The following is a 26,121-nucleotide window of genomic DNA, read 5'->3' on the forward strand; positions in this document are numbered from 1 at the left end:
CATAGAGTTCAGTTTTTTAAAAAAAACAAACAAACAAAAAAAAAACAAAAAAAACGCCGCTCTGGAAATTCTCTCTTAATGAAAGCAAAAAAACATCATTAGTAACTTGTGGTGGAGCCTCATATACTTTTCACCCTATAGACCTGATACATTCAGGAGCTTGCATGATGAAGGGCCAAATAGGTGGTAGTGACAGTAAGCTAGTAAAGGAGTGCACCTATTTTTCAGGAAAATTGTTTTGTTTTTTTTAATCTCTTGGAATTCATTATCATGGTAGTTAAATTGAAGGTGATGCAATGTGTTAAAGCTATATAAATATTTATAGGGCAGGATATGCACCCCACCCCACAAATTAACACTACCATACTAACGACCATATTAGCCTTAGACTAACGTTACCTATTTGACTTTTAAACTTTGACAACGGTTAAGCTTATGTACCAATGTAAAGACATATCAATGTTGCAAACAGTTTCAACGCTAACTGAAAGTTGGCTAAATAAAAGTAAAAGCTAAAACCTGTTAAATTATTTCTGGTAACTAGGTTAGCTTAGTGATTAATGCTAGCATTGATATTGTGATAGCTGAATAACGTTAACTTAACCGTTAACAAACTAGGGGAATCATAAAATTTAACTAACAAAACAGTAACACTTTTCTGCCCTTACCAAACCTTGGTCATCCGATAAAATTATGGCTGCCAGGTGGCAACATTTTCTGTTTGTGCTGCTTCTGTTTTTCTCAAGTAGAAAAGACTTCTTGATCTCTGTTTTCTGGCCGCTAGCAATTAAGTTTACATTCAAATTCAGCCGTTATCAGCGGTACAGCCGTTACAGTTGAGAATGCACGCGCTCCAGCCGTTAGCAACAGAGACGGTACAGTAAAAGCCAGTTTAAATCTCAGTGTCACTAATTAACTCATAGTTTGCTAATGTCATTTGCCTCACTTATGGGGTTTTGTGAAAGATTTAAGTACACTTGTCCCAAGTATTTCTGTCTGTCGTAACACTGTTAATTGTGTTAATTTTGTAGTCTTGAACTAGCTTACCGCTATGCTTACTTACAAATCAAACTACCAGAGGCATTCTCCGATATGTGGGAGTTGTAGTGATGACTGTGGAGGCCTTAGGCCTTCTCTTGAGGCCATTTTAGTTTCCATCTTTGCTATTTGGTACCCTCTACCGGACTGCTCATATAACGACACAGTCGAAATGATTAAAAAAAAAATATAAACCGATCCTGGATCAGAAACCAGAGACCACATATGTTTCGTGGTCTACTGCGATTGGTCCAGGCACACCATCTTGCTGGCCAATGGCAGGTAGACATCTGTTCGCTGGAGCGACTCTAAAATATTCCCCTCTCTTCCGTCTCCTCTGGGTATTCACTAGTGAGCAAGGATATTATCATCATTCCAAAGTAGGGCTGTTCTAGGGAAAATGCAAGTCTTAGGTGTCGTTGCGTTTATATTCGCAGTATACTGCGTGCATGCAAAGGTTTACTTTCGGGAGGAGTTTCTGGACGGTGGTAAGTTCAGCATGGAAATGTCTAACTCTAGCTAGTTGTGCAGGAGTTTAATTCATTGCATGTTAGCTTGACTGCTCACCGTCATTCTGTCAGAATTATCGTTGAGTTTTTCTCGAAAGCCTCTTCTCGAAAACAAGTTTTCTCAGTCGGTGATTAAATGAAAATGCCACCCTTCTCAGTTTCCCAGCTTTAACTGGGTTGTTAGCTGCCTAAGTTTAGCAAGGCCCCAGCCAGCTAGCAAATGTAACGTTTATGCCACTAATGTTACTGAGTGTGGGCCTAAGTTGCAGTCTGAACTAACTAACCAAACGAATTTAGCCATTTTAACAGCTATATTTCAAAACGTAACGTCAATGAATGAACAGTTGGGTAATTATTTGCGGGAAGTAACTCGATGTATTTGAAATAAAAGGTTTCTCAAGTGTTACTCCTCAGTAAACTTGGTCGTTGGTAAAAATGGTCGTTTTCTGTTCAGATGAATGGACAAGTCGCTGGGTGAACTCCAAACACAAGTCTGACTATGGAGAGTGGAAACTGACGGCTGGGAACTTCTACGGAGATGCTGAGAAAGACAAAGGTAAATGTTTTGAGTTCTTATTCCACAGAACAAGAATCACGTGGTTTGATTCAAAAATAACATTTTTAGAGTTGATCATGCTGTATTCACGAAAAGATACCAAGGCATTCAAAACTGTTCTTGATGGAAATACAGAATTCATATTTTAATGGTGGATATGAACATCAAATCTTTTGAGAACAAAAGAGAATAACTAAAAACTCACTTGCTGCACAGTTCTAATGTATTTATCGGTCTTACATAGTTATGTCCTGTCAGTAAGTTAAAATGCCTTAGTATCACTGTTTTGTGGTACAGTTAGCTAAAGAGAGCCTATTTTGTGTTTATCTTACTAATGATTTCTTTTGTACTTTCTATTTTAGGTCTCCAGACAAGCCAGGATGCTCATTTCTATGCTGTCTCTTCCCGTTTTGACCCCTTCAGCAACGAGGGCAAGCCTTTGGTCATTCAGTTTACTGTCAAGCATGAGCAAAAGATTGACTGTGGTGGTGGCTATGTGAAGGTCTTCCCTGCTGGTTTGGATCAGGCTGACATGCATGGAGAATCCTCATACTACATCATGTTTGGTAAGTGAGGATGTTCACGGTAATGGACAGTAACAACTGAACGGCTACAATAACACAATTTGGAACATGTAGTAATTAAATATAACTTACCCAGGTCCTGATATCTGTGGCTACAGCACAAAGAAAGTCCACGTCATCTTCAATTACAAAGGAAAGAATCACCTCATCAAGAAAGAGATTAAGTGCAAGGTAATTCTGGGTTCTCAAATAAAAAAAAACAGATATTTATCATAAAATACAAATGTGCAATACTTCTGCACCAGTGGTTTAATCCAAATACCACTTTTCCTTCTAGGATGATGAGCTGACCCACCTGTACACGCTGATCCTGAATCCAGATCAAACCTATGAAGTGAAGATTGACAATGAGAAGGTAGAATCTGGCAGTCTGGAGGATGACTGGGACTTCCTGCCTCCTAAGAAAATAAAGGACCCCGAAGCCAAGAAGCCAGAGGACTGGGATGATCGTGCCAAGATTGATGATGCTGATGACACCAAGCCAGAGGTAAAAAAGCTTACTGTTATCATTTAGTAATAGCAATAACCAACCTCCTCCATACGTTTTATCTGCTTTGCATTGACTGAAAGTGCTTTTACGTCCATGGAAGGGATGACAGGAGGAGGAATGTACTTCTCACCCAGATTTACACAGCAGCCCACGGCTTTAAAGATTAGAATTTTCTCTCACTTTTCTGTTAGTTCAACTTTCATTTTAGGATTATCTGTTTTTCTTTAGGACTGGGACAAACCTGAAAATATTCCAGACCCTGATGCTAAAAAGCCTGAAGACTGGGATGAGGATATGGATGGAGAGTGGGAGCCACCCATGATCCCCAACCCAGAGTACAAAGTAGGTTAAATCAGAATAGTCATGGCTAGATTTTATGATCTGTGTGATCTCTTCTGCCTGAAAAATGCTTTACGTTCACTCTGCCAATGCCTTTGCAGCTTGATAAATAACATCTCTATTACAGGGAGAATGGAAACCCAAACAGATCGACAACCCTAACTACAAAGGACCCTGGGTGCATCCTGAGATTGACAATCCTGAATATAGCCCTGATTCAAACATCTACAAGTTTGACAGCATTGGTGTTTTAGGTCTTGATCTTTGGCAGGTGAGAGAGAAAGAGATCATCTTTGAATTGTAATGTTATTGTCATAGCACTGTTTAACTACAGTGTAACATTTGTCATTGTTTATCTTAGGTGAAATCTGGTACCATCTTTGACAACTTCCTGATCTCAGACGATGTGAAGGAAGCAGAAGACATTGCAAAGGAGACATGGGGTGTGACAAAGGTAAGCTAGTGCTGGTATTCTCTTTAAGCCATACTTTGTCATATGTACAAAAAAACCATTAACCATTGCCAGTGAGATACTAGATAGATAAAGAGACTTTGTGATAATTTCAATTTTCCTCACAGGAACCAGAGAGGAAAATGAAGCAGGAGCAAGATGACCTGAAACAAAAGGAAGAGGAGGAGAAGAACAAAGAACAAGATACTCAAGCTGAGGAGGATGAAGATGAAGATATTGATGAGGAGGAGGAGGAAGAAGAAGAAGAGGAAGAAACAAAGGATGATATGGAGGAAGCACTTTCAGAAATGGAGGATGAGGACGTAAAGCTTAAAGATGAGCTTTAAGGAGGGTTGTCCAGAGATTTTGTCTTTCCCTCCATTAGAAACTCTGTCCTATAATTCCCAGGGGTATTGTGGCTGCTGTGCATCCTTTCCCTGAGATCTGGACACAACCTAACTTGGGGGCAAATGTAGTGAAGTGGGGCAGGTGGGTGTTAATGGACTTAGTTTCTCTATCATTTTGGTCTTGATGTTACCCTGTTGCCCCTAAACAGCTGGATTGATTGTAAGATTTATGCCGACAAAGCCCATTCCTCATTTTGTAATAACAGAGAATAGAAAGGCACTGACATCCACTGTTTTCTTGATTTTTCTTTATCTACACATAGACCTTATTTGCAGATTCCCTTGCACATTTGCTCATCTGAGTATGGTTGACCAGAACCTGTGATAAAAGTATGGTAAATATGACAAATTGAGATCTGCAGAGAAAAAGGATTACACATTCAAAATGAAACAAGTTCAGCTTAAAAAAACATCTATTTCAGCCCAGTGAAATATAAAAGGCACATAACTGAACATACAATGCATAAACCAAAAGACTTACAGCAATAGAAAACCACAAAATACAGAGAAATGAAAACTGTAACATGATGTAACTTATTTTGGTTATGTCTTTGGCACTGACTTTTTATTTTCCTTTCCACACTCTTTAAGGTATAATTGAATGAAATCTAAGTACACAGTGAAATTGTTTTTCTACATTGAAATGGCATAAATTCAACATGTCTTCATGGTAATGTGATGGGACCTGCATTATATCATGAAAGTCTGGAGAAACAGATGGTGAGCCCCTGGTGTGACTCATGACATCAGTAAGGGTCACACATTTATTTTTATTGGACAGAATGTTATTGATACCAAAGTTTTTATTAAAAGAGTTTAACCTTATTGCCTGGTCATATTTTGTTCACTTCGTATGCACATTTTGGAAGTATGTAGTCTAAATATAAATCAACACATTTTTTTATGTTTTGCAGTGTGGGACAGAATAGTAATCAAAATTTGGAACCAGTGATATTACAGTTTTTATATATAGATTTGTTCCACTGAGGGGAAAAACAACTGGAAGTAATAGTAATAGTAAAGATGTCTCTCTGAAGCCTGTTTATCCTCTGGGGGAGGTTTCCAAAGATTTGTGGTGGGGAAAAACAAATGAAATGTGATGACAGGCTCACAAGGACCTTCATAACTGTGACATAAATCAAGAAACTTCCATAAAGATAACATCTGAAAGGTTTTTACTTGTTGACTTACTGATTTATAAATTGCTAAGTGATACATCTGAAATAATAACAGTTTTATTTTTGTAGAGGATATACTGACTATTTATTCATTCACACACACACACACACACCCTATCCAGTGTAAAACAAAATCCATTAAGAAATTGCACCATTTTCTAATCTGTTGTTTTCTGCTGTTTCTCTGCCATGGGGCCCTGAAACAAAATTGAGTTATGGGCCCCTGTAGACTTAATGGTTCCTCCCCTACTATGAGCACTGTGTATGTAGTGTGTTGCCTTTAATGCATCAGGTCCAGAGCACTCCAGACGTGACAGCTTCAGCAACATGATATTATTCAACAAAGAAAAGGAAAACAGAAATGTGTATGAAGTTAAATTACACACAAGAGTCTCACACGCTACACACAAGTCTGGCTTTAAGGCAATCTGGGATAGGGGGAGTAAGTGGGCATTATAACAAAGTTAGGCAACTGGATTATGTGAGAAACACTGATTTCCATCCCGCACACCGCAAAGTACATTACACCATATTCCCCATTCCTACTGATAAAACTCTGCATATCCATCCAAAGCTAGTTTTACGGAGTAAATTCGATTTAACCTCGAAGGATACTTCTTTATTACTAATGCGGCATCTCTGCTGGATACAGCGAGATGAAATGTGTACTCTACCTTTAACACGGGTCAACACCTGTGCCTCGTCATACGGTGTTTTTTTTTTCCATCAGGGCTGTGACCGTGACTCAGCCAGTCGGTCATTAATACCAGTGCCATTTTAATAAGACTCAATTCCACCTCTGCGCTATCAGTCTGGAGCTGTTGTCCCAGACAGCGTTCCCGGTGTTGTGACTGAGACGGTTCTCCCACCGGAACCTCGGTCATCTCCGAGTTGTCCCCGCTCGTCCCCGCTCGGTTAAGGGGCGTATGCACGCTCCCGAGACACAAGGAAATATGGCGGCGCTCATGACTCTCACTCAGGTAAGAACATCCAATATCTCAAGAAAAGTCTCTTAATTTTAATATCGATCATCATAAAGTGACAGTGACAGTGTTTGTATGCTCTCGCCACATTGTTGCTTTATAAGCTGTGGTAAATATTGACCCGTGGAACCGTATTAGCAACCTTTCGTAGCCAACTAACTTAACATGGTTAGCTAGATTAAGCAAGGATTGCAAAGTTGTTGTACGTTTTAGTGGTAGAGGGAAGCTACTATTGCAAGGAAAGTGGTAACGTCAACAGCGAAGGTGGTACTATTTAAAATAAGTGCTTAGTAGTTATAACTGGGCAATAACAAATCTTTAGTTAGCTAACGTTAGCGATCAAAGCTGTGTTTATCGACTTTCACATCTTACAGTCTCTTAACGTTACAGCTGTTTGTACATTTCCAACAACTACATTTTGTCTGTGTGCTAGCTGACACAGTCATTATAACCTAGCTGCTGTGCTCCTTTCCTGTCTGTTTCTCCAGTTATCAAGTGGAAACCCAGCCTATGAAAACTATTACAGACAGGTAAGGTCGTGCTTATCGCTGATAAACAAGACCACCCCAAACTCTTATAGTGTTCCTTCAAATCAATATTATGTGTCTTATAAAATGAATTAACAATCACAGTTGTGTCTGATGCATCCATTTAGTGTTTGTTATTGATTCTTTGTAGCTGGATCCAGGAAACACTGGCAAAATCTCCGCTGGAGATGCAGCTCAGTTCCTTAAGAAGTCAGGGCTGTCAGACAGTACATTGGGGAAGGTGGGTCTAAAACACACGAACATGTGCACACAAAAATCATATGTTCAGCCAACAGCATCTAAATTATTTGTTTTGTTATTATTTTCCTAGATTTGGGATTTGGCAGATTCAGAAAGAAAAGGCTATCTGGATAAGCGGGTAACACAGAATTTCTCTGTAAATTTACTGTGAGTGGGAATGCTGATGTGTGCATTAAACGCCGGATTTGCCTGGCTTTCTTCTTCTTTTTTTAGGGTTTCTTCATAACTTTGAGACTGGTGGCCTCAGCACAGGGTGGAAATGATATCAGCCTTAACAACCTCAACCAAAACTTAGCTGCACCCAAATTTGTAAGTGTTGAAATGGAGTGTTTCAGAAAGTGATATTGTGAGATAAAACTGCATCCCTGTTTTTTCTTCAGCTTCATGCATTTGTTACTGCTTGTCTGCCCTTCTTGTAAGTATGTTATCCTCTCTTTATTTTTTACAGAAAGACACTAACAGCCCATTATTAGGTGCTTCAACGACAGCGCCTGACTCACAGTGGGCAATAAGAGTGAGCTGATTGTATTTTCAACAACGTTCTTGAGAATAAAAGAAAATCAAGCTTGTCATCTAAACTTGAGTTTTTCTTTTTTTTCCCAGCCTGATGAAAAAGGGAAATTTGAGGGCATTTTTGAGAGCCTGTCTCCTGTAAAGGGTCTCCTCTCTGGGGATAAAGTCAGGCCAGTTTTGATAAACTCCAAACTACCTCTGGATGTGTTAGGAAAGGTGATATGACATGTTAAATTGATATTTACACACATAACACAAAGTTAACAATTCAAATCAACTAAACCATGTTCATTTTTGCATTTATTTACTCTTTCTCTAGATTTGGGACTTAAGTGATGTAGATAAAGATGGACACTTGGACAAAGATGAATTCACGGTGGTAAGATGGCCTTTGACGTCTAAAGTAAATACTGGGAAGAAAATATAGGTTAGAGTTTTTTTAAAGCAGTTTTTACCAATATACATATATAAATGATCTGATTTCACTGTGTTCTAGGCCATGCATCTTGTGTATCGAGCCATGGAGAAGGAGCCCGTCCCAGCTACCTTACCAGCTTCTCTCATCCCCCCATCTAAAAGAAAGAAGTCTGCAGGTGCGCTGCCAGGTGCGGTGGCTGTGCTGCCTGCTCTGTCCGGGCTTACAGCTGGCCCGGCTCCTCTCAAAGAGGCCTTGCGAAGCACTCCTCCTCTAGGCAACACTACTCCCCTCAGCACCAGTACTGTCAACCTCTCTCCAAAACACTCCTTCAAATCCAGCTCACCGGTATGTCACTTCACCTTCTCACCTGTTTTTCCCTTGAGGTGTCGATTAGTCTATGATGGGCGAAGAAGCACGGTTAAATTATGCTTAAAATTAATATCAAAGTATTATTGATAATGAATTACTATACCTCCAATTATAGAAACATGTATGAAATGTCGCACATTAAATAATTAAACTAATGTTCAGAGCAATGATATACTGTATAACTGTAATCTAATTTTCTGCATTACAGCAATCAGCTCTTCATTAATGTAAAGCAAAAAAAAAACTTGATTAGCTTTTAGCTGCTATTTGTTTAGAATGATTCACTTACACAACAGAATTTTGTCAAATTGTATTTTCAGATAAAATTCCACTGAAAATTCATAAATGCTAATACTGAGTTACTTCCCAGCCCTACTCTCTCCATTAAATGATATACTCCAATGTCACTTCTTTTACTGTAGGACTGTGCCTATGTCCATTGTCTTCGGTACTTTCACACCATACCTGCCTTATTGATTGGAATTTGTGTAAAAAAGAAAAAAAAGTTTACATGTGTCATATGCTCTAAGTGCAGTTTCCTATAGTCCAGTTTCCCTAAAGCGTCACAAGAACAGAGCCTGGTGTCTTAAGGAAACCAGCATTTCACATATTGATTCTTTTCTGTTGCTAATGGGAGGACTTGTTCTGCCACATTGTTCTAAGCATTGTACACAGGCCATTGTGTTTCTCTCTACGTTTATATAGCTGCAGGGATCTTTCACCCGTGACTTTTGGAGAAACAGGTTTCCTTCAGATGCAAGATTCTCTGTTCACACTTGTATCATGATCACCTGACGTGGCTTTCATGACACTTGCTGCAACGCCCTCTTTTTTTGAATTAGTGTCCTTTCCCCCTTCTTTAAAAGCTATTTTAATTTCCCCAGGTAGATATTTTCTCTGTAATGTACCCAAAACAAAATGCTGGACTGTTTATAACACATGTAGGGGACCTTGCACATTATTTGTGACAGAAATAAAATGTTATATTTATGTGCTAAAATGTTCTTGCATATGTACTCTCTGAAAATAGCTCATTTAGTTACACTAATTAGATGTTATTCTTTTATGTACTACCAATTTCAGTAGATTTGTGAATGTGTGTAGATTTGTGAATTGTGAAACGTTTTCCTCACTTATATCTCAAAATATCTAGTTTAAGAGTAATACATAAGAAGATGTGCTCATCTGAAATCACTGAAACATTGTGCTTTGTTAATTGTAGCCCGCGGTGAATTGGGTGGTACCGGTGGCGGACAGAGAGAGATATAGTGACATTTTCAAGCAAACAGACACCGACAATGACGGCCTTGTCACTGGCTCTGAGGTGATAGAGATCTTCATGCAGTCCAGTCTCTCCCAGACAATGTTGGCACAGATATGGTGAGACCACAGCGCAGTTCACGTTAGATTTATTTATAGATGTTTTCCTCATTACTTTAATGGAGAATGTTACAGTGGGTAAGAGAGTTGAATTCACTGTAACTGAAGAAAACACAAGCAGAAAAACCCTGCAAGTTCCAACATAAAAACAGAACTAAGGGTTTACACAATACATGTTTCCGGGGGCACAATAAAAACAGATGAGCAAGCAAGCAATAAGAACAAGTCACTAAAGAAGACTAAATGTATAGACAATATCTAGTGATCAGTGTTAAAACAAAAATAAACATTGTTGCCTGATTTTCAGTTATCATTGATGAGTGATCAATATATTTGTCTCTGCATTTAGTGCCCTCCAGAAATTTCTTTTATGTTGTGTAGTACTTGCAGCGTTTCTGTATTTGCTTGTGTCTTCTTTGCTCCACTTTCCTTTATACCATGCATGTGTGGTCAAATGGTTGAGTGAGTCTCTTAACTGGCTTGTGCTGTATTTGCAGTTTTCAAATATTGTCTAGGTGTTGGTTAAGTGGTGGAGATATTGTCTTAATTTGCTTTGTTTTGTCTGACCAGGTTTAATGCCATAGCACCATCTTTTGGACAGTTTAAATCATTACATTTTCTTTAGAACATGGGTTCAACTGCCAGAAGAAGGCAGTAGAAACAGTTAAAATGATAAACGTTCAGAACATGATTTTATCTGTGAATCTGTGGTATTATTTTCTCACAAAGTATGCAGTATATCATTTTTTGAGTGAAGTTTACCCTTCTGTCTGCAGGGGATTAGCCGACACTAAACAGACGGGCAAGCTGACCCGGGAGCAGTTCTCCCTAGCCATGTATCTGATTCAGCAGAAGGTCACTAAAGGTATAGACCCTCCCTCCACTCTCACTCCAGACATGATTCCCCCCTCAGAAAGGACTGCAGCATCAGCGACAGGCCCTGTGAGTCCTGACTTTAGCTCACTACAACCACTGCTTAATCTTCCAGTCATCTTATTTGTTGAAATTCCTCCTTTTTTCCAAAGCCAAAATTTTCTATTTCATCTGTACCTTTAAAATCTATGTTCCCTAGCTACTATATGCATTCTAAATGGTGAATTCTGCTGTCTGGCTTTTCAGCCTTGCCTTGCAAAACTGTTTTTTTCTGCTTTTTCTTTTTTGAGCTCTTTTCTATCCCATCTAACAGAGCTATTTGGGGCTTATGTCTTCTCTGAGACCTGAACCTGCTGCACTAGCTAATATGCGCAGAGTGAGTGTTTGGGCTTTGTGTCACAAGGTGGCGCTTTTGTTCTGTTATATTCTCTGCCTAAGTCTGGAGCTCCGGGTACAAACAGAGCCGTGTTTCTTTTACTATGCATTAGATTCCCAGTTTATTTTCCCCAACACAAGGGAACAACAGATCTCTTAGATATTGTTTGCTATTTTCAACATATTAATTATTTCTTGGGGCTTCCACACATTTGTCTTTTATAAACCTGTGTTAAGGCCTCACACTGCCACCTGCTGCAGTTTTGTCAACATGGTCCTTCATAGCAACCAATGTGTACTAATTTCCATCAACATTATTCAAGTATGATTTTCTGTTAAGACATTTATTATAGGCCTGATATGTTGAGCACTGATTTATAAGACGCGTTTTATATTGTAACACCTTTCACTGTAGTGTTAAATTCTTTTGTATTGTGTGCATTTCTCTTCATTCATGTATTGTCTCTCTTGCTCTCTAGCTGTGCGAGGTGTTTGTATTTCCTTCCTGTGTCTTTTGTTTTGTTAGACGTATCAGTGGGAAGCTCCTCTCTCCCCCTGTGTACCTCTCATGTCCCCTCTGCTCTCCCTCTCCCTCCATTTTGTCCCCCTTCCCTATTAGAACATTTTCTTTAATGTCTTTTTCACATCCATGTCACTCCTGTCGTCTCTGTTTTCACCCTCCATCACCTTGTGTCCTCCATGGTACGTTCTTGCCCAGCTTTTCTTTTCTCTCGCTCATCTATCTCAATGTCTCTCGCCTCAGGACAGCACCAGCTCCACGGGGTCGGTAGATCTGACAGGCATCAAAGAGCTAGATGACCTCAGCCAGGAAATAGCTCAGCTGCAGAGGTGAGCCCCTGTACCCTGAGTAACAGGAGGATAGCTTTGTTTCACTTCCTCTGAGAAAAAGGAGGGGAGGTTGCAGTGAGGTGATGTTCAGGCTTGTGATCAAAGCTGATGATTTGGTGTAGTTTTGTTGAATAGTGTTAACCTTTATGTAGCCACATGCTCCTTTAGGTTTTCTTTCTTAGCGAAGAGAACAGCATCACAATGGAGCCTTGCTGATACTTTATTAGGTTATTGTACGTTAGTTGAAAGTTTAATTTGCACTAAGCACAATACAATGACACATTGGCTTTTTGGGGTGTAATTAACAGAGTTTTTCACTTTCTTCCCTTGCTCTTCTCCCACACACTTCACCTATAGAGAGAAATTCATCCTGGAGCAAGAGATCAGGGAAAAGGAGGATTCCATCAGGCAGCAAAACAGTGAAGTTCAGGTAAGCAGAAATAATTTGCAAATGATTGGACTACACAATTCATGGTACAAAGGTGAAGAGGTGAACTGGAAGAATAAATAGGTGAATAAAGATGATACCCTGTAGCTGTGCCCTGCAACAGGTGTTTACCTGTGCATGTGCGTGTGTGTTTGATGGACTTTCAGGATATGCAGAACGACTTGGACAGAGAGAGCAACAGCCTGCAGGACCTGGAGTCCCAAAAGCAGGATGCCCAGGAGCGCCTGGAGGAGATGGACCAGCAGCGCTCCAAGCTGGAAGGGATGGTCAACGACGTCAAACAAAAGTGCCAGGAAGAGTCCCAAATGGTTAGAGACTTGACTTGTTAGAACATTCATATAATAACAAGGAATTTGGATGTATTTTATTTTGTGCTTCTGACATGATGATTTACATGCAGTTCTTATCTTGTGATCTTATAGTGGTGTAATCTTTGTACTAAACAGATAATGTTTTGGTATTTTTGAGGTCAGATAAAAGATACCAGATGTCAGTCAAACAGTGAGGCCAGTTGAGGTTAAGGTGTTTTGTAACAGAGTCACTAAGTCTTCTAAAATTATGTAAATTTGGTTTGCTTACTTTGTTGTTTGGGGAAATACATATTAAGATGTGAGGACTTGCATTGCTGATTCATTTGAGGCAAATTAAGTAAAAAGTATGTTTAATTAAAAGTAAGTATAATGAGCAGCACCATCTTACTGTACTGTATTGTTCTTGCATCCTCCTGAGGACAAGCTTTAAAATGTTGCTGCTTGCATCAGTCCAACAGGCAAAACTAAAAATGATTTAAAGCTATAACTTCTAAATGTGTTGCAATTTGGGTGTTACACAATTGATGGACCTACAAATATAAAACTCATTTCTTTCCTTCCACTCCAGATTTCGTCCCTGCAAAGTCAGATCCGCTCTCAGGAGACCGACCTCCGGAGCCAGGAGGACGAACTGAGCCGCACCAAGGCAGACCTGAGCCGACTGCAGGAGGAGGAGGCCCAGCTGGAGCAGAGCCTGCTCTCTGGTCGCGTCCAGCTGGACAGCATCATGAAGTCCCTCAAAACCACCCAGGAAGAGATCAACCAGGTCAGTGCACATGGGCCGACAACAGGTTACATGAGGATGTTCTGCCTCTTTTGGCCATTAACTGATTAACTTAGTGCTGTGCAGCATAAAGATAAGGTTGTAAAGTTAGAAAGTTGAATACTCAATTACAAGACTGACTTGGAGGTTGAAAGGGTTTGTATGTTCATGTACTATCTGTGGAATTTGAACTTGTATTGTGTTTTATGTTACTGGAAATGGTTTTTAAAACACAGCAACATAGATTTTGGAAACATTAGTTTTAATTTTGCTTCTGTGACCATTGTTCTTAATGTATCTAGTATGCTTTGAAGCACACACATTTTTAAGTGGACTGAAGTGAAACTGTTGTATCATAGCGGTTTTTTCCATCAACTTAACCACGAACCACCAGTTGCACGAGCTGCTAAAAATCAGGTACATTTCTCTATCTGCTGAAGACTTTTGAGGAGCCTCTTTTCTGCCATTAGGGGAGGTAATTCAGTGACAAATTGAAATTTGGCTAAATGAATCACAATTCATGTAATAGTGTGTGAATTCTACTTTTGCTTTGAGCTGGGCTAAAGCTGGGTTAAAAGGTCTTTTGTGTGTGTTTAGGCTCGCAGTAAGCTGTCGCTGATCCAGGACAGCCAAAAGGAGGTGACCAAGACCATTGAGCAATATAACGGAGCTTTGAGTGACATCAACGGAGGAAACTTCAGCAACCTGCCGGACTTAAGTGAAGGGTTTGCTGAAAAGGAGAACGGAAATTTCAGGAGTGCGGTGAGGAGATGATGAATACATCTTTATGCCTGGACCTCTGGAACTTCACCAGCCGTTCCACCTGAAAAACCTGCTTCCATTCAGTTGTGGTTCCCATCCCCTTAAAAGACAAAAGGAGAATGAAGAAACTGGCTAGCATTTCAGTCTTAACAGTGGCCGGTTTTATGACACTTCCTCCTAATTTACCTGTTCATTGCTTTTCAGATACCACAGAGTGCAAAAACAAAAATTTTCCTGAAACCTTTTTTGTTCCTTAGTTTTGTAGTCTCCAAAGTTTTAGTTCCTGCAGTTCAAGGGTATTTTTGTGGAAAAGGGCTTTAAGTCATACCTTACAATTACAGATTAGACATGCTATGTTTGTTCTCTTTGTTTTGAGTCTGTTTAGAAAGCGTGCATGCTCTCTTATTGTTGTCTCGCTGTGCTAACACTGTTACTTAAAATTGTCACTAAAACAATTTTTTTTTTGCTGTTTCATTGTCAAGACTTCACTGATATTTGATATATTTATTAATTGTGTTTTTTCAATGTATTTTTACTAGGATGATTCTTTCAAGTCAAAGATAGCCATGTTCAATAACAGTGGTGCTAAGGAGCCCCCAGCAGACCCCTTCCAGACAGAAGACCCTTTTAAGTCTGACAGCTTCAAAGGTTTGAACACTTTCTTTTATCTTTTTATTATTTGCTCCTATTGTCTATAATGATCAAGATTACTCCCTGCTCCACCAGTTGATGTCATTTGGTAATCACTTGCACTAATTTCTATGAGTATTTCCATGTAATACTTTTGCAGGACCTACAATGACCTAAGAGTTTTAAATGAAATGGAAGACTGTTGTTTTTTCCAGTCTGTTAAAGTTCATACTGTGAAAAAAGAAAAGAAATGACAATAATGGGAATGATTTCTTGTCAGAATCTGAAGATGACTGTCTTGTCCTTTTTTCTAGATCCATTTGGAGGAGACCCTTTCAAAGAAAGCGACCCTTTCAAAGGCACCTCATCTGAAGATTTTTTTAAGAGAACAGACAAGACAGACCTGTTTGCATCCTCAGATCCCTTTGGTAGAAAACCCACACCACCAGCCAAGGTATCAAACACCTCTTTTTGCAGGAAAAGTCAAAAGTTTAAGTCTGTGTTTAATGACGTGCTGTAGTTGTCAGCGCTGATACTGTAGAAAACAAGCTCTGACATGTCTTTGCTATTGTAGATACCTTGAAAAGTAAACCAGTACTACAAAGAGATTTCTTGCGGTTTTTCAGCTCAGTTACTGTTGTTGTGCTGTGCTTCTTTTGTTTTTCCCAGCCAAGTGTCTTCATCAGTGGTGACCCTTTCACATCAAACAGCACAAAACCAAAGGATTCAGGTAAGTTTCTGCTCACAGAAAGCATTGGATGTCAGTTTCTCAGTCATAAATGTAAAGCTTGATCTAAGGTTATATTTATGTGTGTGAAAACATTTGTTTCTGAAATTGTTTCTATTAAGCCCTTTTGGGAAAAGTCAAAAATACTACATTTTCCTGTTTAACCTAAGTTAGGCTATTTAGTAGTCTGTAAGTCTATTTGTAGACTTTCTCATTACTATTACCGTAGTCAGGAAGGTATTCTGTATGATGGTGCTACAGTAGAACCTACTGTGCTTTGGACTTTTTGCCATGTGACTTTGTCAAATAAAAGTGGAGATGCATTGTCATCCCTGTACTAAATATGTGCAGATTTTCCATGCACATTTCCCAGAATATGATTCTATTAACTGACATCTGAACATGAGAGAACGTCCTAGTCGTGGAACTCATCTCAAAGAGTTATTCTTTGCCGTTCTGGGTGACGTGTTAGATTTAGATTATATTTTTGGGGGCATGAGGGGCAAACAATTTTTACTCACAGTGGCTTCAATTTTTCCTGTGGTTTGGGGCTATTTTTAGTCGAGTACCTACGCATTTAACCACTGGCCAACTAAAAATACTCCCCCTACCCTGGAAAAACAGGAGGCTTGCAGGAGCCAAGCATAACAGAAACTCTGTGACTGCTGGTCTTGCTCTACTAGAATACACTGCCACTCCTTTAACCAGTTCACTCCTGCCTCTGTCCTGTCTTTATATCTGCTGCTATTGAACTGTTCTGCCTCATTCGGTACAGAAGTTGTTTTAAGTTAGTGGCCAGTCCTGGCCAGTGCTCTGCCATGCTACACACCTTCAGAAGAACACAGAGTCAACTGTAGGCCTGAGCTGAGTTACTGTGCGTAAAAGAAAACACTGCGTACTTCACATGAATGGGGTCTCTTGTGGTCGCACATTCACAACAAACATATTCTATTACAATGTTTTGTTTTTTCACTGTAACCATCTGCAGTTTGGCGTTTTTTTTTCATTAAGCGGCATACCACTGAGCTTCAAAACAACCAGGGCACAGTTCTGGTTAACAGTACGCCAACTGACGCCTTTAATTAGCTGATCACATGCATACGTCAGGTTAAACAAAACCTCTGCTTTCCAGGTTTTTGCGAAATGTCATGGAAAATTAAACGGTCATGCCACATTCCCTCTTCTGGAAAACACACGCAGGCCTTTTCAGAATAAGCAAGATGTAGAGATGATTTTGAATGTGCGGTTTGGGGCTGAACTTCATTATAGTTTCTGGCTTTTTCCATAAATGTATTCAAATGTTCCAAATGCGCTTCAATGTACTCTTGTCACAGATGTGTTTGGGACAGTGGACCCCTTTGGAAGCAACTCTTTTGGAAGCAAAGGGGGTGGATTTGCTGACTTTAGTCAGATGTCTAAGGTAAGCTCCTGGGAGTCTTGGAGTTATGAACCAGTTGCACCATAAAGCATCATTTTCCACTTAAGCTGTAGAAAGCTGTGTTGTTAATTTTACTCTCATCATGACTGATTTCTTATTTCTCTGCCAGTTTATCACATTTATGAAAACAGTCTCTCTGGTATGAAGCCAGAGGCTTTAGATTTTGGCTGACATTTCTGTTGAAGTCATCATTTTGTGTGATAGTTGAGGGATTTTTTTTTGTCTTTTCCCTGGTGTGTGAACAGAAGTCAGACAACCCTGTGCTCCCATCAAAGAAAAATGTTCCTAACCGGCCTGCACCTCCCTATGGTAAGCCCCGACTTTGTGTGTGTGTGTGTGTGTGTGTATGTGTGTGCTTGAACATGACTGTGCATGCTGCTTAAATTGACATTAATAGTTTAGTGATGATCATAATCAACATGTAATGTTGGTTTAATCCAGTTTAAATGAATATCATTTATCATTTCTGATGTCAGGGTTGTCAGTTTTATTTCCCTTTTATGCTTCTAATGGTTGCAGCGTGTCACAAAAATGTAATGGCAGCGACATTTTTGGGCACTCATTGTGACTGACTGTTGTCCTACTTAACAGGGATTTTTGTGTCCTGATGGTATGCGGAAAAAAAACTACTTCCCTATTGAGCAGTGAGGGTGCAGAGAAAGTAATTTCTTCTTTTGAAATTGGAACAGGAAAGCTGGTGGCAGAGATATGGTAGTGGTAGGGGTTTCCAGAGTGATGTGATGCTGTTGGTGTTATAAAGACATTATTTTATTTTTGTTTCTACCACAGGTGAAATAGCTCAGTGCTGTTTTAAGTTAAACTGGCCATCAGTGTGATAAGATTAAGAAAAAACTCTTTTCAGCTATTTGGATGTATTTAGCCCCTTGTTTATCTGTGTGTATGTGAAGTCACAGTCACACACTACTCACAGGCCATGCACAACGCATGCACTTCCGCTGTTACCTTGCACTTATTTTTTTAGTAGACGCCACAGTGTGAGAAAGTCCGTGTTCCCCTTTGCTTTACCACTCAGAGGGGCAGAGATGAGTATCCACTGTTAGACAACAAGCTAGCTCCAGAAATGTGCCTCATACGTGATGGGGAAGTGAGAAGCCCACTCTCAAAGTCATGGGCTCTTCTGAATGTCTGCATGACAGGGACAATTGCACAACTAGTTTTGTTGGAGTAAGAGGGTGTAATTTAACTGTTTGCCTACAAATGTGTCGCAGCAACTTTTCCGGCATTCGTGAACTTGTTTAACTAGTAAATTGGTATTTTAATAGAGCAATAATTAGAAAAAGTTGATCGGAATCAAATTGCTACTGGCTGTCTTGAAAAGATAATGAAGCCCTTTGTTTGTGGTATTTGTGCCAGTTTGAGAGATGAACAGTAGAGGCAGGATAATAATACTATCAGCATAGGAAATGTCTTCAAAGCTTACTGTAGACATGGGTGGGTCAGCCTTTTGCAACTCTGTTTTCCAAAAAAGCAACACTGTGCTTGTTAAGCTTCAATGCATCAGTGAGCTTTACTCAAAAAATGTGGTTAACACCTTTTTCAAACCAATATCACCCCTGGGTGACTACTCTGAGCTTAAAGCTCTTGGCTTCCTGTAAAAATTTAGCAACACAATTACACAAGCCTGTAATGTGTGAGGTTATTTTCCCAAGGGGCTAACAGTTGTTAGCCTCTATAGTCAGGCCACCAAAACTGTTTTTGTTACATGGCTTTGGTCTTTATTTAAATGTCCTCCTTCTCCAGTAGGTATGCTCAGTTTGGTTACTGCAGAGCCGTTCCTGAGTGCTTGCTCCACAGCAGACAGTAAAGACTCTCTTGTTTCGACAGACTCGAGTAAAAGATCCAAAGACTATCCTGTGGGTTTTGCAGATTGTGTCTCTGTAAGTGTAGTCTACTTACAGTTTTCTGTTGGACCAAGTATCTTTGTCTGCATGAGCTGCTGATCTCTTGAGCTCACTCTTCAGATTGTAGAGCTAAAGGCTCACAGGTGTCAGCGGGCCTCACTGGGCCTCATTCTGTTAACTTTCCCTCACATGGTGACTTTAGACAGCAATCACAGGAATACAGTTTTTACTGGCTGTTGACTAACAACTGACAGAACATCTGAGAGCTTTTTAAGGGCTTTGTAAGAAAGGAAAATACACATCTGCATGACTGACTTGGACAGTTCGACTGTTTGTGTCCTATCTTGTCGACTGTTAACCTTCGTCCGCCTGGTAAAGGGGCTTGCATGCTTGTTGTCATCTCTGTCTTCAGCCTTTGAAAGGAAGTCAGGATTTATACACTTTTAGTCAACGAGTTACTGAACTTGCCTGGTCAGGTAGCACTCACGGAGCATTTTTCAAGTGCTGAACTACAAGCTAAAGGCTTATTTTCTGTCAAAGCATGATATGCCTCAAAGCAGAGCACAACAGAGTAAATCTGCCTCTTTGTCCTCCACCTTCCGCTTCTTTGCCATCGTGTATAGGCTAACAGCTGAGTGTGCTCTCAAGTGGAGAGATGATGCATGGCAGCTTTTTGTGTCTGGTTTGTATCATTTGACATGACATGAATTTATTTTAGCCCTCATGCCAGCATGACAGTTTGTGAAAGGGATCTGTTTTTTGTTTTTTTTATATCGAGCTCTGTATTGTAATCTTTGTTTTTCTGCCAGGATCTGAACGTGTCAAGGTAAGACTGTACAAGGGTGTGGTGGTCAATCCTTTGCATGTGAAAAACCTGTCCGCACGGCATAATCTGAGAAGGGTGATTCATGTGCACGATTATTTTCAATTATATATCCTTAGTCACATTGATCCAAGTGCTGAATATTTACGGGAAATATGTGATCAGTAATTTATGGCACCAATGTAGCACCCTGCTTTGTGTAGGAGTCTTTTTTTTTAAGTTTTTAGAGCTGCTTTCTTGGCTTTTTTGTGACATCCAAGTGAAATCTAAATGTCTGTATTTTTGCATTTATTTTTCTCAGCTTACTGTTATACTGTATATCAAATCATTTCAGTTACGTGTGGACGTAGTTTTTGACATTGTCTTTAATTAGAAACACTTGATTTTAAATTTGCATCCACCATTCATTTTACGTCCGCTTTTGCCCAGTGATTTGTCTCCTTTTGTGTTGACATTTCAGCCTGCATTCCTGCGTTTTTGTCCACATCTCATGTTTGTTTCGCTGTTCTAGTTTGGAAGTGAGAGCCAGCAGCTGGAGTGGGCCAAGCGAGAGAGCGAGCGTGAGGAGCAGGAGAGGCTGAGGAGGCTGCGGCTCCAGGAGCAGCAGGACCTGGAGCTCGCCATCGCTCTCAGCAGGGCTGACATGCCCAGCGCCTGACCAGGCATGCCCCACCACAGCTTTTCAGTCCTCTTCCTTTTGCCTTATAGTCCTCTGTCCACAGGCTCATGACAACAGCACAGACACTGGCCCGACATGACTAGCAGCCCCTGTTACCAATTTGTGTAAGAGACCAGAGTTTCTCCCGCCATGACTGGACTTATGTCAAATGACTCCACATTTAGCAACCAGTTAAGGTTCATTGCTCCCAAACTACATGGCAACTATAATCAGGGACAATACGGAGCCACTTGATTTAAGCCTGGCTTCATCCTGAAAGAACATAGCGATTTAACGCAACCCAAACCAGCAGGGTATTCGACTACAACCTATATCTAGCTCCATATCTTGTTATGGTTAATCACCCTGCCTTAACCAAAAGCCTGTTTGTTGCAACAAAAAAACAATGGTAAGAACATTTTACTGTTTTATTTGTATACAAAAGCAATTAATCTGTGGTGTATGAAGTACTTCTAAAATGCGCTGTATAAACGGTTTTATATAACCTTTAATTACTCAGAAAAATTCATATTGAAAGTCAAACCATACACACTAATTACCCTAATAGCCTGTGTTTTGTTTTTTTTTTAAGAAACTTTTTCATGTACAGAAATATTATTAGATGACTGTTTTTATGTACAAGCCTTGGAACAGCAGAATCTATCTTAAAAAAAACAAACCTGTCTTAGTTATCGGCATGAAAATGGCTTGAATTAGATTTTTATTTCAAATGTTACAAGTGTTTCTTGCCATTTATGATTGATCTGCTATTTATGGCCTTAGCGTAGAGAAGAAATGTTTGAATATAATCAAGCCCTCAACAGGACTGGGAATCCCTGATGAGCTTTTTAGTTCTAACAAAGCTTTGGTTAACTATGAATGAACTCGTCGGCCGCCTCTTGTATTTACAGTGATTAAGATGCTAGCGATAATCATTGATGTCTTCTTTTCTTATGAACAAAGTTCAGTCTACCTGGAGCGCTGTTGCATCATCCCTCTGATGTCAGCAGCTTGTGTGTGTCAGATGGTTTATCATTGGTTGCCTTGTTGTAACGCCCAAACAGATTGCACTCCCATACAACTAAAAGCCTCTATAAAATGGAAGAAACTGTAAACCTACATTGTTTATACTGGTGCTGTTACACTTCTACTGCTACTTTTTCACATTACCACTGATGCACAGTGAGGTCTGCTTCCAGCTTTTTTCTCAAATCAACCATTGGATTTTTTTTTTCTATATTTGTGTTTTTCAGTTCATTAATGTCTCATGATCCAGTTGGAGGACATTTGTTTAAATGCCTTAAAATATTGCTTCCTTGTAATTATATAACACTAATCAGGTTTATTCGGCACATAATATATGCACTGTATATTCCAGAACTTACTGGACATGTGCAGAGTGACAATGCCTTATTTATCAACATATCAACATTGTAACGTAATATTGCACAGTATGTATGTGATAAAAAAAAAAAAAAAATCAAGTTGCTCAAAACTTTACCAGCTTTTTATTGAATAAAAGTGATTTTTAACGTTCCTGGAACATGGTAAGTCCTGTATTTCAAATCATATTTAAAATTGTAACAACAACAACAACGGAAATAAGGGAGTCAAGCATGCATCACACAAAGTCATGAATAATTTGTTTGATTGCAAAATAAATGTATCAGCGATAAATATAGAATTAAGTTGACGGCGAGTGACCTCAAGGAACAGCAAGTGTAATGAAGGCACAGCTTCGGTTAACTCTGTTTTTAGTCTGCTTCTTTGTAAAATATTTTCTTGTAATTTAAGATGGATTGTTTATATCTGAGTTCTGCATTGATATTGGAACAAAAAAAAGTGAAATGAGAGTGATACATTTGCATCCACCACTGTAGATATTTTTGACCTAGTGTGTGCTTCCTCTTTTAAAAAAAAAAAAAAAAAAAAAAAGGTTAACATAAATTCTAGCAGAGTTCTGTTCAAGTCACACTCCTTTGTTACGGACGAACTGCAAAATAACTGTGGACTAGAGTGACACCACCTTTGATAAACGGTGTGGTTTTATTGAGTTATGTCCGAAGTTTTAAAATTATCCGAATAGAAAAGGGGAGTTTTTTTTTTGTCAGTCACCAACCACGTGTTTTAAGAGAAATGTTTCATATTTATCTGCTTTTTAAAAATGGCATCTGGTTTTGATACATCTGCTCAATTCTCCCTTTGATGCAGATGAAACAAATACTGACACCACGCAGACATAATACGCGCAGACTCAGATACTTTGAAACTGTAGTGCACAGTGACTCCGTGTAATTGTAGTATTAAGGCCCTTTGATGTCCTACTATAATTTCTACCCATCAGAAAGGGAGTCTAAGGGCTCCCTGATGAGGGTTTTCTGTGCCCCTCTGTCCAGACGGCTCCTGGTTCACTCTGTAATTATGGAAATGGAGTGTTTGTATTTATAGGCTAAGCCCACAAGTGGCTGCCCTTCTCTGTCTCGCAGCTGCATAACATCACAGTGAAAATCAAGTGCCCATGTTTTAAAATTAAAGTGGGTATATAGTGGCTACATGTATAACCTATTTAGTGTAACAAATCTGACGGTGTGCAGGTCTGCTGCACCTACTTTGTGTGGTTGTAAGCACAGTATGAACTGTTGTGGAGTGGGAGGATGTGGTTCATTAAACCAACTGTGTTGACAAGATGTATCAAGGACTACGCCATGCATGAAAAGTTAAAGAGTTCCCGAGTCAAACGTTCAATTTCATTGATTTTAATATTTACAATAAATACATATTTTACAGTATAAAATCCATTTACATATTCATATAAATTTAGGTAAAAAATAATGCACAGGACATCAAGCCCTGATAGTGTACAGAGGGGCTGGATCCAAGAGTTTCACACCAGAGGAGACAACAATAACTCCAAACAGGGAAAAAGCAATAAAATAAAACAGGCCATTCAGACACTGAGGCAGTTTAAAAAAACATTGTCTTCGAGCATGTTAGGCAACTGTATGTGCCTTTCACTCCTGTCATCAAGAACATGTACTATTTTGTCTGATTGCCACTAAGACTTTTACAGTAGCACAGTCACAGAAAGGCACTTGTTTCAAACACGGCATTCCAGTTCTGTCAAAGAAGAGTAGTATATACAGGGCCAGCCCCTTCTTGGTCTGCCTGCTCTAAAGCAAACAAAGCTTTTCTAAAGCTTTTATTGAACCAAAGTAGTACCAGCTACGTTATTAAAAAATAATAACACTAAAACTTTTTTAAATTCAATATTATATATAAAAAAGACTTTGGTCATGTGAAGAACAGTTTAAATAAAAATACATCAGTTGAATCACAATAAAAATAACACAACCCCCACCCCGTGAACCCCAAGTCCTTTATGTGGGCTCCTTCACATGTGTCTCTTCATGTGAAGTGCGAGGTGATCAGACCTGGAAAAGGCACGTTCACACAGATGGCACTGGAAGGGCCTGTGTCCGGTGTGTTTGCGGAAATGACGGGTCAGCTCATCGGAGCGGGCGAATTTCCATCCACAGCCTTCCCAGCTGCAGTGGTATGGCTTCTCACCTGCGAGGACAGAAACAAATGGGAAACAGTTAGCCTGCGCTGAAAGGGGAAACGCGGTTCGGAGCATTGTGCTGGCCGCACAGAAATAGTCTTATTTGTGGTGACGGTTATGAGCCCAGACTTACCAGTGTGAGTTCGGAGATGTGCCTTCAGGTGTGAGCTTTTGGTGTAAGTTTTGCCGCAGCCGGCGAAGGTGCAAGTGTGCGTCGCCGTGCGCTTTCGCGGCCATGTGCGCCGCCCTCTCTTGGGTTTGGACTCCAACAACTCGAGGGGAGATGAAGGCGGTGTGAGCATCACCCTCTGCGCGCCTGGCTGCAGGCTGAGACCTTCATCGTACATGCCAAAGGCAGTATGCGGAGCGTGGTAGGGCATCTGCAGCTGGGGAGCCTGAGGGTGGTGCGGGAAAGCCGCCGGCGTGTGATACTTCTGTGGGAAGTTCATGGGCTGGCACAGCTGTGCCTGGCAGTCCGAAGCTCCCTGGTCATCGGGGCTGAGAGGTGGTGTCATGTTGCTGGCTGCCCGCGGGGAGATGGCCACCCGGGGCTGCTCGAAGGACATCATGCACGAAACGTTCCCTTCTTGCTTGATTTTGCTGCAGCTCTGAGGCACCATGCCCAAAACGGGACCGTAACTGTCCATGGATGGCTCCACTTTGATGTTGTCCGGGCGGGGGAAAGGAGCAGTGTTGACATAAAATCTCCCCTGAACGCTGGGATTGCGCGTAATGCCATAGCTGTTGGTTCCTTCGGAGCGGAGAAGCTCTGTCATGAGGCTGGCGCCGTACGGGGGTGGCGGGGAGCGGTGGTCGTCTGCTGTGTAGGATGGCACAGAGTTTCCAGTTGTGTACATGGTGGGGTCAACTGTGCCCACATATTCCGCCACGTTGTCTGAGCCAGTTGTGTTGGCGAGAATAAAATCCAGATCCAAATAATTACCCAGATCCTCGTCGTCCTTTTTGCTGTGATTGTCCAGGCTGTGTACCGTTTCAAACATCGAGCAGCTGGTGGAGGCTAGTTTGTCCATGTCTCCTTTCCATCTCTGAAAGAATAAATATATATATATAGGTCAGTTAGATAGGATAATTAAAATAACATTGATGTAAAAATAAAGTACTGTTTGTGACACTGCAGGTGATTTCCAGCAGAACAAGTCTTTCTAAAAACCGATTTCTTAAAACTAAAATCCTGGAAATTATTCCGTTTTTTTTTTCAGTTTTCCTAAAGCAGACAAATTGGTTCGAACAGCTTTCCAGGACACTGATATTGTCATCCTAATCAAAACAGGTGAAACAAAGTGACACATCTAATTCAACTCACACACACATTTCCACAGACTTAATACAAAGATTATCAACTCACGTTTTCCCAGGTTTTTTCTCTTTGGTTTGAGAATGTCGAAAATGACGGTAGCATCACTCCGGATAAGGCCATGGTTTGGTGAAATAATAACTATCGCTTGTCAAAGTCGAGTTAAGCGCCTATTTCACTGTCGCCTCTCCACAGCTGCGCTCCAAAGACATGAACAAGTTTAAAAATGGTAGGAGGTCCCCCAACCTTATAACCGTTTAGCTCGGGTACGCTTGGCCAATTGTGAGAGCTCAGGAAACAACGTAAAGTTTGGTAAATTTAGCCCTTTATAAAGCGGCTCCTGCAGGCAGCGGGGCTCAGTGCGCTGTGTGACAGGCAGAGCAGCGCAGAGGAGCCTATAAAGTACAGGCCCTTCCCCACAGGCTGACGCAAACCCACAGACCAACCCACCTGAGCCTGGAGTTGGAACAAAAAAAAAGTTTCAGGCAAATTGCAAACACACGGGGCAATATAGCAACCATAGATACTTACGTAATGTGCTGAAAAGAACAAGCCTAATGACAGAAAGTGCTGGGGCCCAAGCCGCACCAACAACTTAATATAAAGGCTGTCAGTACTTCAGTTAATCATCACAGCACAAAGGAGATATGGCTTTTTTGATGAGCAGTAATAAAAATATAATTAGATTCAGAGTAGTGGGTTAAAACTCTGGAAGGAAAGGACAC

General features: G+C 40.3%; 3 protein-coding genes across 7 annotated transcripts; 2 read left to right on the plus strand and 1 right to left on the minus strand.

Annotated features, from left to right (window-relative positions):
- The first annotated feature begins 1,337 nt into the window (after window positions 1–1,337).
- On the plus strand, window positions 1,338–5,199 carry calr3b (calreticulin 3b). The gene is made up of 9 exons (XM_041055938.1): window positions 1,338–1,526; window positions 2,002–2,103; window positions 2,466–2,669; window positions 2,764–2,858; window positions 2,965–3,174; window positions 3,406–3,519; window positions 3,644–3,787; window positions 3,878–3,970; window positions 4,096–5,199. The coding sequence occupies exons 1-9, from the start codon at window positions 1,439–1,441 to the stop codon at window positions 4,312–4,314; spliced, it is 1,269 nt and encodes a 422-aa protein (XP_040911872.1). The 5' UTR covers window positions 1,338–1,438; the 3' UTR covers window positions 4,315–5,199.
- Window positions 5,200–6,322: 1,123 nt separating this feature from the next.
- On the plus strand, window positions 6,323–22,058 carry LOC121192557 (epidermal growth factor receptor substrate 15-like 1). 5 transcript variants are annotated; one of them, XM_041054288.1, is made up of 25 exons: window positions 6,323–6,532; window positions 7,024–7,065; window positions 7,214–7,303; window positions 7,394–7,441; window positions 7,537–7,632; window positions 7,772–7,837; window positions 7,927–8,052; window positions 8,156–8,215; window positions 8,333–8,599; window positions 9,846–10,003; window positions 10,780–10,945; window positions 11,190–11,252; window positions 12,015–12,100; window positions 12,458–12,530; window positions 12,695–12,856; window positions 13,428–13,625; window positions 14,220–14,384; window positions 14,924–15,032; window positions 15,329–15,468; window positions 15,684–15,744; window positions 17,076–17,161; window positions 17,425–17,488; window positions 19,025–19,077; window positions 19,851–19,867; window positions 20,376–22,058. In XM_041054288.1, the coding sequence occupies exons 1-25, from the start codon at window positions 6,479–6,481 to the stop codon at window positions 20,443–20,445; spliced, it is 2,520 nt and encodes an 839-aa protein (XP_040910222.1). In that variant the 5' UTR covers window positions 6,323–6,478; the 3' UTR covers window positions 20,446–22,058. The 5 variants fall into 5 exon arrangements, with proteins under 5 accessions (XP_040910222.1, XP_040910219.1, XP_040910221.1 ...); XM_041054285.1 differs by lacking the exon at window positions 19,851–19,867; XM_041054287.1 differs by lacking the exon at window positions 19,025–19,077.
- Window positions 22,059–23,262: 1,204 nt separating this feature from the next.
- On the minus strand, window positions 23,263–25,756 carry klf2b (Kruppel-like factor 2b). Its single transcript, XM_041054290.1, has 3 exons — window positions 25,448–25,756; window positions 24,215–25,127; window positions 23,263–24,089 (listed from the first exon to the last, which is right to left on the minus strand). The coding sequence occupies exons 1-3, from the start codon at window positions 25,517–25,519 to the stop codon at window positions 23,914–23,916; spliced, it is 1,161 nt and encodes a 386-aa protein (XP_040910224.1). The 5' UTR covers window positions 25,520–25,756; the 3' UTR covers window positions 23,263–23,913.
- Between the last annotated feature and the right edge of the window lie 365 nt (window positions 25,757–26,121).

Source organism: Toxotes jaculatrix, chromosome 14 (assembly GCF_017976425.1).
Source record: "Toxotes jaculatrix isolate fToxJac2 chromosome 14, fToxJac2.pri, whole genome shotgun sequence".
Taxonomy (NCBI): Eukaryota; Metazoa; Chordata; class Actinopteri; family Toxotidae; genus Toxotes; species Toxotes jaculatrix.

Coding starts and splice junctions, on each gene's coding strand:
- klf2b (XM_041054290.1), bottom strand. CDS start 25,519: ATGGCCTTATCCGGAGTGATGCTACCGTCATTTTCGACATTCTCAAAC. Junction 25,128..25,447: donor GAGAAAAAACCTGGGAAAAC/GTGAGTTGATAA, acceptor TTATTCTTTCAG/AGATGGAAAGGAGACATGGA. Junction 24,090..24,214: donor ACATCTCCGAACTCACACTG/GTAAGTCTGGGC, acceptor CTGTCCTCGCAG/GTGAGAAGCCATACCACTGC.
- calr3b (XM_041055938.1), top strand. CDS start 1,439: ATGCAAGTCTTAGGTGTCGTTGCGTTTATATTCGCAGTATACTGCGTG. Junction 2,670..2,763: donor CTCATACTACATCATGTTTG/GTAAGTGAGGAT, acceptor TAACTTACCCAG/GTCCTGATATCTGTGGCTAC. Junction 3,971..4,095: donor AGACATGGGGTGTGACAAAG/GTAAGCTAGTGC, acceptor TTTTCCTCACAG/GAACCAGAGAGGAAAATGAA.
- LOC121192557 (XM_041054285.1), top strand. CDS start 6,479: ATGCACGCTCCCGAGACACAAGGAAATATGGCGGCGCTCATGACTCTC. Junction 7,442..7,536: donor AAGGCTATCTGGATAAGCGG/GTAACACAGAAT, acceptor TTCTTTTTTTAG/GGTTTCTTCATAACTTTGAG. Junction 8,053..8,155: donor CTCTGGATGTGTTAGGAAAG/GTGATATGACAT, acceptor CTCTTTCTCTAG/ATTTGGGACTTAAGTGATGT.